Genomic DNA, 10,351 nt, shown 5'->3' with positions numbered 1-10,351 from the left:
TTATCGTAGATATTGAATTTCTGATCCATGGTATTTTAATATTTCTAATGTTGTTAATCTCAATATGGACTGCTACTTCATGGAGTAAATTTTATATGTTTATTTAAAATTTAAAACTTTGGGAGCTTTCGGACCGCGGTCCTTCCTCAGCCAATTTTTAAAATGCACTCATGAGTTCCGAAAGCCCCCAAAGTTTTAAATATTAAATTTTAAATAAACATATAAAATTAACTCCATGAAGTACCAGTCCTTATTGAAATTAACAACATTAGAAATTATTTATCTACGATAAATTTAGCTAGCCCATATATTTAAAATTAGAATTTAACTCATTTCAAAACTACGCTTTTCCTAAAGGTTTTGAACCGTTTAATTAAAATTATTTAGTTACACAATTAAAATTGGTGATGGTCAATTTACCAATATCGTTACCAATTTTTTTAAAACCAATGAAACTAAAAAATCAATATTAAACAAATTATCTACTGGAAAAGATATCAAGTTATTATTTAATTTAAATTTTTCAAGTTAAGTTTCAAAAGAAGATGAATTTTATTATTTTCTGACACAAAAATTGGCAACTTTTTGCTTAATTCCTGAATTGTTTTCTACTCTAAAAAGAAAGTTTAACGTTTTGTGATATTAAGGGAGAAATATAACTATAATTTTCGTTTCTTTGAAATAGTTTCTATATAGGAACTTTTATCAAAAAGCCAATTGTATCAGTACACTTACAGATAATAGATTTTACTATTTGAGACGATTACACTGCGTTATTGCATTAATATTTATAAATATTAAGGATTATATCAAGATCTCATTCTTGTAAAGAGAGAACGGTCGAGTTTACCTTCATCTTCGCTGCCATCAAGTACTACCTAGGCCCCTCGCTAAAAAAAATTCCAGCCATTTTATCGATACACTAACACCGCCAGGTGGACCATCCATTCACTAGATAGACGTAATACTTGGAACTTAAACAACGACAGAATTGATAGTCATGGGTGACACTAATTGCGATCTAATAGCTAAACCTTTAACTAAAAAAACGAAAGCCCTAAGCAAAATTATGTATGACTTCAAGCAAATGATAACCACACCTACCAGAATAAAAATCGAGACAAGTACACTTATCGATCACGTCTATACCAACAACCCCGATAGAATTGTCGAAACTAAGACAATATCATGTGGAGCTTCCGATCATGATTTAACTTACGTCATCAGGAAGATAAAATGCCCAATAATAACCAAAGAACTAAAAGAAATAAGGCAATATAGGCGTATGAACACTGACCACTTTGTCTGGGAACTTCAAAACCGCTTAAACAAATGTTACCACAACTTCAACGAGCCAAATCAGGGAGTAGAAATTCTGACAAGGGAAATAGTTGAACAACTAGACGAACACGCTCCATTAATTAAAAGATTTATCCCTACGACTACGGCACCATGGCTCACTTCAAGCATCAAACATCAAATGCACATTAGGGACAAACTAAAAACTAAGCGTAAACAAGGTGGTGCACATTATCAGGAGCTGTACAGGACGCAAAGAAATTACGTTAACAACTTACTAGCTAAAGCAAAAACTAGCTACTTCAAGGATAAGCTTCGACAAAGGCCTGCTGGAACCAATCTCTGGAAGACCTTAAAACCATATATTAAGGGCAACAAAAATGCTCAATATATTCAAAGCCTAAAGATCAACCACCAGGTTATCGAATCCCCGCGTGACATAGCAGAAGAACTCAACAACTTCTTCGTTAACATAGCGGACAATCTGTTAGCAACTCAAAGCATCTTAAACCAACCAACTCCCGGAACTACCACAATCTCAAGAAATACGACCCACAATAGAAAAATAGAAGCATTCCAGCCTGTCACAGAAGACACCGTCTTCAAAATGCTCAAAAGTTTAAGACCTAACAAAGCCACCGGTCTGGACGGGCTATCACCTTCTTTAATTAAAAGCATATCAGCTATTAGCTCAGGATTTATTGCAAAAATAATAAACCTATCATTATCCAAAGCTATCTTCCCAGACAATTGGAAATCTGCCAAGATAATTGCGGCTTATAAAACAGGAGATCCGCAAGATCCTAAGAACTATAGACCCATATCAATCTTAAACACTTTATCAATGATATGCGAAAAAATCGCCTATGAACAACTTTAAGAGTTCCTTGAAGAACAGAACCATCTGTATAAATACCAATCTGGCTTCCGGCGTGGACACTCAACCTCAACGGGATTTTTCCACCTCCAGGAAACGATATTACATAACCTAAGCCAAGACAAATACGTACTGACGACATTCCTTGATATGTCAAAAGCTTTCGATACCGTTCAGCATAAGCTTTTGATCGCAAAAATGCAAGACATGAACATTGGAGGAAGTATGCTCAAGTGGTTTACATCTTATCTTAGCGACAGGGAACAAGTCGTATATCATAATAATCAACGATCCAGACCTCTAAAAGTCCGTCACGGTGTCCCTCAGGGCAGCGTGATGGGCCCTCTATTATTCAATATCTACACAGCAGATGTCCACACAGTCCTGCAGCATTCCGTGGCTAACGAATATGCGGACGACAATGCCATTATTACTGTGAACAAAAACCTAAACAACCTGATAATGAACGCTGAACAAGACCTGAAATTACTAGAATCGAAATTGGGAACCAATGGACTAATTTTAAACAAATCCAAAACAAATTTCATTATATTTTGCCCTAACAAGGCAACAAGTCTTCACGCTGCAGGGATAACCAGCATATATGACCACACTATAAACCGTGTGAACCAATACAAATACATTGGTCACTGGATTGACGAAAAACTGAGCTGGGCTCACCACATTGAACAGACGAGGAAGAAGGTCAACACCCGTCTGTGGCTGTTAAGGCCACTACAACGTCACTTAGATTCGGACACTCTAAGACTATTATTCAACGCATTGATAAAACCAATAACCGATTACGGTAATATATTCTACCATAACGCCAATCCCGGAGCTCTGGTGAAATTAAGTATCCAACATAACGCGTGTGCCAAGTTTATCGCAAAGACTAAGAAACGTTCATCCGCAACCATTGCACGTAAAATCGCCAACATTAACAATAATCAGTTCAACTACGAACTTGACCTATTAGTCTTCATGCACAAGATCAAAAATTCGATCCTGCCAGAATATATCTCTGACTGGTTCCCTAAGCACACCCAGAACAATCATACTAGAGGCCAAGCAAATAACTTTTACCAAGAGGCATCTGCGAACAAGTTTCGTCACAAAAGTACTAAATTTAATGGCATCACAGCATGGAACAGATTGCCAACCGAACTCAAACTGGCTAAATCACCCAGGGAATTCAGAAACCTAGTCATTAAACATTTAAATTCAAAAGACCCAAAACTAAAATAATACATGACATATTGTTTTATCTCTACAAGTTTTAATTTAAAACGGACTGCTAATATGCCTATTCGCAACTTAAACTCGAATTGCGTAGTTACACGTACGCGTTAAAATATAAAGTGTCAGAAAGATAGCAATCAGCTTTAAAGTGCTATATAACACGCGATCTAACATTGCCACCTTTCAAGCTGGTTCGCATCTCATGAATATTTTCAGGGTTCGTGTTTTTCTTATCTAGTATTCTCACTTGAGCAGGGGTGAAAAACAGAACAATCAATATTCATGATGTAAATGAATTTATCCATTAGTCAACAAAGGAATCATATCTGAACTCGTGTTATTCTACTTGTGATTTAAAACTTTGCTAATGATCATTTTAAAACACGGAATCCTCAAGCGATTTCCAAAACATTACCTAGTAGAGGAAACGAATACATTACAAATTGGATCGATTTTCTAAACCCTTCTAGTAGAAGAAAAACAAGTTAGAGAAATGAACATTTTACCTCACCGAGTCAAAATGAGAACTATCTTCTTACTTATCTACCCAACTGAAATATGTATAAGTATTTGCTTGCGCTATAGCTAAAAAAACAAGTTATTCAAGTGTAATAAAAAGTTCTATTCACAACTCGGATGCTATGAAAACACTTTCCTCTCATTATACCTCAAAAGACAGAATAATTGCCAATTTTTCTAAATACTTCAGCTGAAATATCTCTTGCCGCAAAAAACGAGAATATAAATAAAATAATGAAAGTTTTGCTTGATCAAACCTTTCACTACAGCGAAGAAGTCATGGTAACGTCCCATGACTCTATTAATAAACCTAGAACTATTTATTTAACACCTTTATAGTATAGTTTTTTATATAGACATTAAAAATCTATTTCTTCTATTAATTTTATGCTTTCCTTGCTGCTATTTTAACCACACATTGTAATTTGCAACATCTCTTTCTAGCGTCGACGCCACCGCTGAAAGTGACCGTTTGGGTCGGCTAATTTCACATTCATGCCAACCGAACCTTAAAACCAAAGTCTGCGCAATGGTTGGCCGTCCACACCTTATTCTCCTAGCGGCTTGGGACATTGCGGCGGGAGAAGAATTGAGTTTTGACTACGGAGAGCGGAGAACGATGGCCATGGAAAACAATCCCTGGCTTCAGGGTTGGCACGTTTTTGCCAGTGGTATGACGAAGAGAATTTGGAATTAAAAAGTTTAGTTTTGCGAGTAAGTCGCTTAATGTAATGTTATTATTAATAAATTTAGAAAGGAATTTAATATCATTAATTTCAAGTAAGTGGGCTAAAGTCGGAAGGCCCATCATGGAGGAGAACAGTTTTCGTAATTGTTAGTTTGTATAATGTACATTTTTTATAATGGTCCTCTTTAATTAAAATAAGAATATTTTCATAGATATTGCATACGTCACAGATGGGGGGGTTATTGGGGGTAAACATCTCAAAAAATTGGATTGCGGGGAGGGGGTAGTAAATACCTTCGTATAACGGGTAGACATTATAATTGCTTCAGGACGTTTCCCAGTACCATAGATTGCGAACGAGAGAGAGGCCACTGATCGAAGATCTTTAAGTAATGCAAGGTTTTATTCTCTACCTAACAATGTTTAAGGTCTATAATATAAAGGAACTTTTTCAGCATGGGAAACTCTATTAGAGCCGCTTGCAAAACGAAAAACATACAATTCAGCATTGATGTCCATGGAAAATACGCTGAACCAGCAAACAAACCTTCGATGTCAACGAAGGAATATCAAAGAGATATAGGAAAACGATCAATTTAATTGGTTATTACATTTAATTTCAAAACCAAACATCTCAAAAATATTTGTCTTAGCATTTTAAATTAAAAAATAGCTTAATTCCTTACACTCAATTTAATGATAGTTAATATCAACTTTCTTTGGAAGAGAGAAGAAGTTAATTTAGAATAGATCAAGTACTACTTAAGATGAGAATGAAAAGGAATGGCCTATACTCCAAAATAAATTTTATACAACGCAGATTTAACTACCTTTGTATTGAGAAGTTAACTCTGCTTAAATAGCTAGCTGCATAGATAATACTGTCGTGACGGGAGTATACTAACTTCTCCCCCCCCTCCACTATGACATAGATGTGACAATCTAGGCTCGGATATTCTTTAGTGAAACTGACTTGTATTGTTACTTGATAATAGTATATAAATTTATACCGAAGTTACGCAGATTGGAGAAATTAGTATATAGTATATCAATTTCATTTTAAAATTAGATCTTTTGCTTTTTATAGCAAAATAAAGAGGAGTAAATTTATATCAAATGGCTTTTACTTAATTCATCTACCGAAAATCAGGTTAATTTTAATACCATGAAAAAACTGCTAGGTGTAAACAATCAGGGCAAACCAGAAATAAACTCAGTACAAGCGCCAACTGGCCCCTCCAAATACGCCGCCTTCCTAATCACGCGCATTACGGGCATATCAAGTATATTTTAATGTGTAAAATTATATATATTTGTATAGATTTTTTGCCATTAAAATTTTTAATATATTAATTATAATTAGTTTTATAAATTTGCCACTTATAATTTTTTACTTTATATTATGGTCTTCATTATAAACGTACAAACCTACAAAATCATCCTTTGTTATCAATGAAAAGAGTAGAGAGAACGTGAAAACCCGTCTCCCGCTTTTACAGTGGCCGCCACCTTTCGATGCCATCAGGGTAAACGAAATCTAAATTCTGTCCAAGTACCCATTGGTCCCAAAATACGCCGCCATCCTAATCACACTTTAATTATAATAGATTAAACTAAAACATATCAGGTGGTTGTCGATAAAGTCCGAGTTTTCCCCTATTATTTCACACCTCCATACGGATATCTTAAATAAGTTTTAATTTGTAAAATTGTATAGTTTTTCATACAATATATTTTTTTTGATTTTTGTATATGTTAATCGTAATTAGTTTTATTACAATTAGAATAAAATTGTCAATAATGTGCAATAGTTTATTACTTTATATTATGGTCTTTATAAATTTATTCCTACAAAAGCATCCTTTGTTATAAGCTTACAAAATCAATCAATCAAATATTGACAAACTGGTTGAGAAAAGTAGAGATCGGGAAAACCCGACTCCTCCCCCTAGAGTGGCCGCCATCTTGAATTACCGTATACTGGCGCTCTATTCTCTCATTTCCAACAGTCATATCTGATGTGGTTATAGATTCATTTAAAGGCATAATTGATGAAATTTCTTCAAAAGATATTTCATTTAGGTGTTTTCTAGAAGTTTCTAGAGATAACATAGCTCCTAATAATGTTGCAGAATCCTCTAATGTTGATGTAGCTCTCGAAAATGTATCATTTGTGGCTGCATTTGCTTCATCAAAATCAGCTAAAGCTGCTTTGCCTTCTAACGATGCATATTCATTATCTGAAACATATCAAATAAAATTAAACACTGCAAAAACTATATTTAAGTAAAATTAAGTTTGATTCTAAAACACTGGTGAACAAATCCACTCAGTATCGTTCATTCTTACCAAATTTTAAGACTTTGCTCTGACAACAAGGTGTTGAAGTAGCCATAGGATTTTGAATATTTCTTTGATGCTTTGTGGCTTTAGGGGTTACTAACTCCTGATTTTTTAAACGTTTTACCCTCCTCTCGAAACGTTTGACAGTGGCTGGAACTTCTTTTGACTTTGCTACATCTTTAAGATCATTGGGTAACCAGTCAGGGTTTGTTCTATCATAAAGTTTAGATGTTGAACCTAAAATCCAAATATATTATCTTATGTACGATTTTTACATACTACTAGACTGATATGGTTAAGTATTTACATACCTGAGAAAAAAATGCCTTGAACACACTCTTGTATAAGGTGTTAAATCGTTAAGCCTTAGCTATAACATCCACTTTTCGCGTCTATCTGTCGAAAGGTCCTTGGATTCTACTCCCTGATTTTCTACAACTTTTGGAACTCTATAAAAACTTATATCTCCCGACTGCTTTGAATTTCTATTCCGTTTGCTCCTTATGCAACCATTTACACAACAACGCCAGCGTTTTCGGGCCATTTTTGTGAAATATTTGCCTTTAAAATGGAGGAGGGCTAAATAAAATAGTTCCCACTATTAACGGTAGATGGCTGGTGACTAGTAAAATTTCATCCCTCCTTTTCCTTCCACCTCTCGTGACGTCACACTGATCGTAGAGACATTACTCTATTGCCAAATAACCAGAAATCGGAGAAATAAAAGCTTGATATTTTCGAATTCACAGAAATTAATTTTATCTTTTGTTATATAAATCAGAGGTTTTTCAAACGAAGCTTCTCATCCCTCTAAGCTTGAAAAATGAGGGGAACTTGCGACGCAGTTTTCCCAAAGAAGTTTTTACAATTGCACGCCATCTATTGATGAAGTTCAAAAGTTTATTTTTATAAACGGAAAACTTAAAGCCAGTCGACTTTACTCTCGTTAGAGGGCGAGTTACGCAGTAGAGATCTTACTAGCAACTGTCATATTTTCCCTTTCCCCCTTCAGAACAGAAAAAAATGGAAACCCCAAGCATACTGTTTGCCACTCCCCATTCGTCCTCCCAGTTGAATTCATCTTCTTACATGACATATGTTTGCTAAATCACCACGACTCAATTATGTTCGCTTATAATTTGCTACAAAAAATCAGATTTTTCCTATTCAAATTAGGGTGTTCCAAATTAGGAAGGGGTGTTCCAATTAAGGACGGGGGCATTCCAATTTAGGACGGACTGTTGCAAGTTAGGGCTGAAATCGACCTTTTCTAAAACCCATTTTGCAGGAAGTACGCGCTTAGCAGTCTGAAAATGGAAAGCAATAGATTGGCAATAGTTCAAACTAATGTATTGGTCTGCTTGTTCACTTCAGTAACTTATTTGGTACTGAAAAGTCTGACTTTCCAAAGAGTTTGAGAAAGTGTTCCAAGATAGGGCTACTGACCTTTTTTGTTGGTGAGGTGGCAAAATTTACGCAATCCCAATTAGTGAAGATGATACACTGGACATTATTCGAGTGAATGCGGAAATGAACCGCTCATTTGCGTCGCTGTGTCGTTCTTTCCAAAGTTAATTGAGATGTTTGTCAAATCGGAATACAACTTTTTAGATCTAGAATGTAGACCATAAATAACACTACGAAAATTGGCGCTTTAAGTTAAGCTAGCAAGAAACGAGCTAATACTTTGGACAATTTTTCAACTAAAACAAATCCATAACATGCTCTGATTAAGTAATTTAATGACAATGGCTTCGATTACATTGATTGCCTTTGATAATTGGTGTTTTAAGCCCTAGTTTACAATGTTAACTAGACACTTTCAGTCGTGATCTTGATTACCTATTTATGCAATTGTCAAGGTAAATTTCTGATATACAATAGACACAGAAACATTACACTAATTAACTATTAACAAACATACACTACTAAACCATGCAGAAATGTCTAATTTAAATGTCTGAAGTCCAAAAATTGCCTTTTACTATATTTTTAATTTACACAATATACAACTCTGTATACAGGATGGAAACCTTCTTTGGTGCAGTCTAAATATTTATTCTAATGAATGAGGCATTTCCTGGTGCAACTACATAAAGTAGATAAATTGTTCACTGGGATTATTTCAATTTTGTTCCGTCAAACATCCCGACATGTTTAAAGTACCACTTTATAAAATGGGTTTCGAACACAACCTATGTAACGGCTTCCGTTCGTTTGGTTTCGTTATTGAAAGGGTCTGTAAAGAATTCGGTGGACTGTTGAATCTTTTTAACATTACGACCCTAGGGATGGGCTGTAGCCACATCGTACCGTACTAAACAGGCGTACAGAAAATTCGAGTGAATTGCCCCTAGATGCGCTATCTTTAACTGTTTAAAAATTATTACTTTTTTACTTCTGCTATAATTATAATAGTGTGACACGAACGGAGTGAGTAGCCCCACAACCTTCATACTTAAAAAAAAGTGGTAAGTTGTTTTCTAATACTCATCGCGAGGAGTCGCTAACGAATTAGTCAAAGCAGGCTGAAATAAATCCTAAAACAAATATGGCCCCCGAACATCGTCTTTGTTATTTTCATTCTTAATTAACAATCAGCAGAACCAGTCATAATTAATTAGTTAAAAGTTAAAAAAAGAAGCCCAACTAATATGTAAGAATATAAAAACTACCACGAAATAATTCCTCTTTGAAGCGTTTTACATCAGAAGATGACGTCAATGATAGAGAGAGCAGCAGACATAAAAAATAAACGGTCCGTTGACTTCATCACAGTACCTTTAAAGCAAAAGTGGCATGAGTCTTAAAGGTATTGCGACTACTCATTTTGTTTTTTAATAGGGTCTTATATTCCCAACGTATTATTCGTGCATAACACCAGCGCGTTAGAAAAAGTATTTAGATTAGTTGATTTCGAATGTTTCCATCCAGCATGTAATCAAAATCCCCTAAGCTTTATTACAGTTATACATAATCAATAAGTTTTTCACGTTAACATTTTAATTGGCAATGAAATACCCACTTTTACAAGTATAACGTCATGAAATAGCTTAAAGTGATAATTATGATTATTTGTATATTTTCAAAATATTTCAAGCATCTTTTGAATTATTCATGAACGACTAAAACAAAGGGATGATGAATACATCAGAAAGTGAGGCGTCGGGTTGGATGAAAGAATTCCCTAGGCCCAGTATAATGTTAACGACGAATAATTTCCGTTCCTCTCTACCAGTCGACCTGTCAACGTCCTATTTAAAAACATTATTCTCATCTCTTACAAGGGGCTCTTGCGGCACTAGAGAATTTTTGTTTTTGGCTATAATAACTTCCGTTGCTCAATTTGGTATTCATACCCCAGTTTTAGCTTAGTATAAAAA

At 34.9% G+C, this 10,351-nt stretch overlaps 2 protein-coding genes across 2 annotated transcripts; one reads left to right on the top strand and one right to left on the bottom strand.

The window, feature by feature from the left end:
- Window positions 1-1,000: 1,000 nt before the first annotated feature.
- On the top strand, window positions 1,001-2,179 carry LOC149623878 (uncharacterized). The gene has a single exon (XM_089852233.1). The coding sequence runs from the start codon at window positions 1,001-1,003 to the stop codon at window positions 2,177-2,179; it is 1,179 nt and encodes a 392-aa protein (XP_089708359.1).
- Window positions 2,180-4,939: 2,760 nt separating this feature from the next.
- Window positions 4,940-7,249, bottom strand: LOC149623877 (uncharacterized). Its single transcript, XM_089852232.1, has 3 exons — window positions 6,975-7,249; window positions 6,600-6,865; window positions 4,940-5,038 (listed from the first exon to the last, which is right to left on the bottom strand). The coding sequence occupies exons 1-3, from the start codon at window positions 7,018-7,020 to the stop codon at window positions 4,940-4,942; spliced, it is 411 nt and encodes a 136-aa protein (XP_089708358.1). The 5' UTR covers window positions 7,021-7,249.
- Window positions 7,250-10,351: the final 3,102 nt, after the last annotated feature.

The sequence above is a fragment of the Phalangium opilio genome, unplaced genomic scaffold, assembly GCF_054372755.1.
Source record: "Phalangium opilio isolate 3A_F unplaced genomic scaffold, DU_Popi_V2 ptg000106l_1, whole genome shotgun sequence".
NCBI lineage: Eukaryota > Metazoa > Arthropoda > Arachnida > Opiliones > Phalangiidae > Phalangium > Phalangium opilio.
Note: the sequence above shows the minus strand (reverse complement) of the source record. Positions and strands in the feature narration are given on the sequence as shown.

Excerpts from the sequence above, each read along its gene's own strand:
- LOC149623878 (XM_089852233.1), top strand. The coding sequence starts at position 1,001 with ATGGGTGACACTAATTGCGATCTAATAGCTAAACCTTTAACTAAAAAA.
- LOC149623877 (XM_089852232.1), bottom strand. The coding sequence starts at position 7,020 with ATGGCTACTTCAACACCTTGTTGTCAGAGCAAAGTCTTAAAATTTG. Across the intron at positions 6,866-6,974 it reads GAGCAAAGTCTTAAAATTTG|ATAATGAATATGCATCGTTA; the intron begins GTAAGAATGAAC and ends GATATGTTTCAG. Across the intron at positions 5,039-6,599 it reads GAATAGAGCGCCAGTATACG|GTAGAGAATAAAACCTTGCA; the intron begins GTAATTCAAGAT and ends AAACATTGTTAG.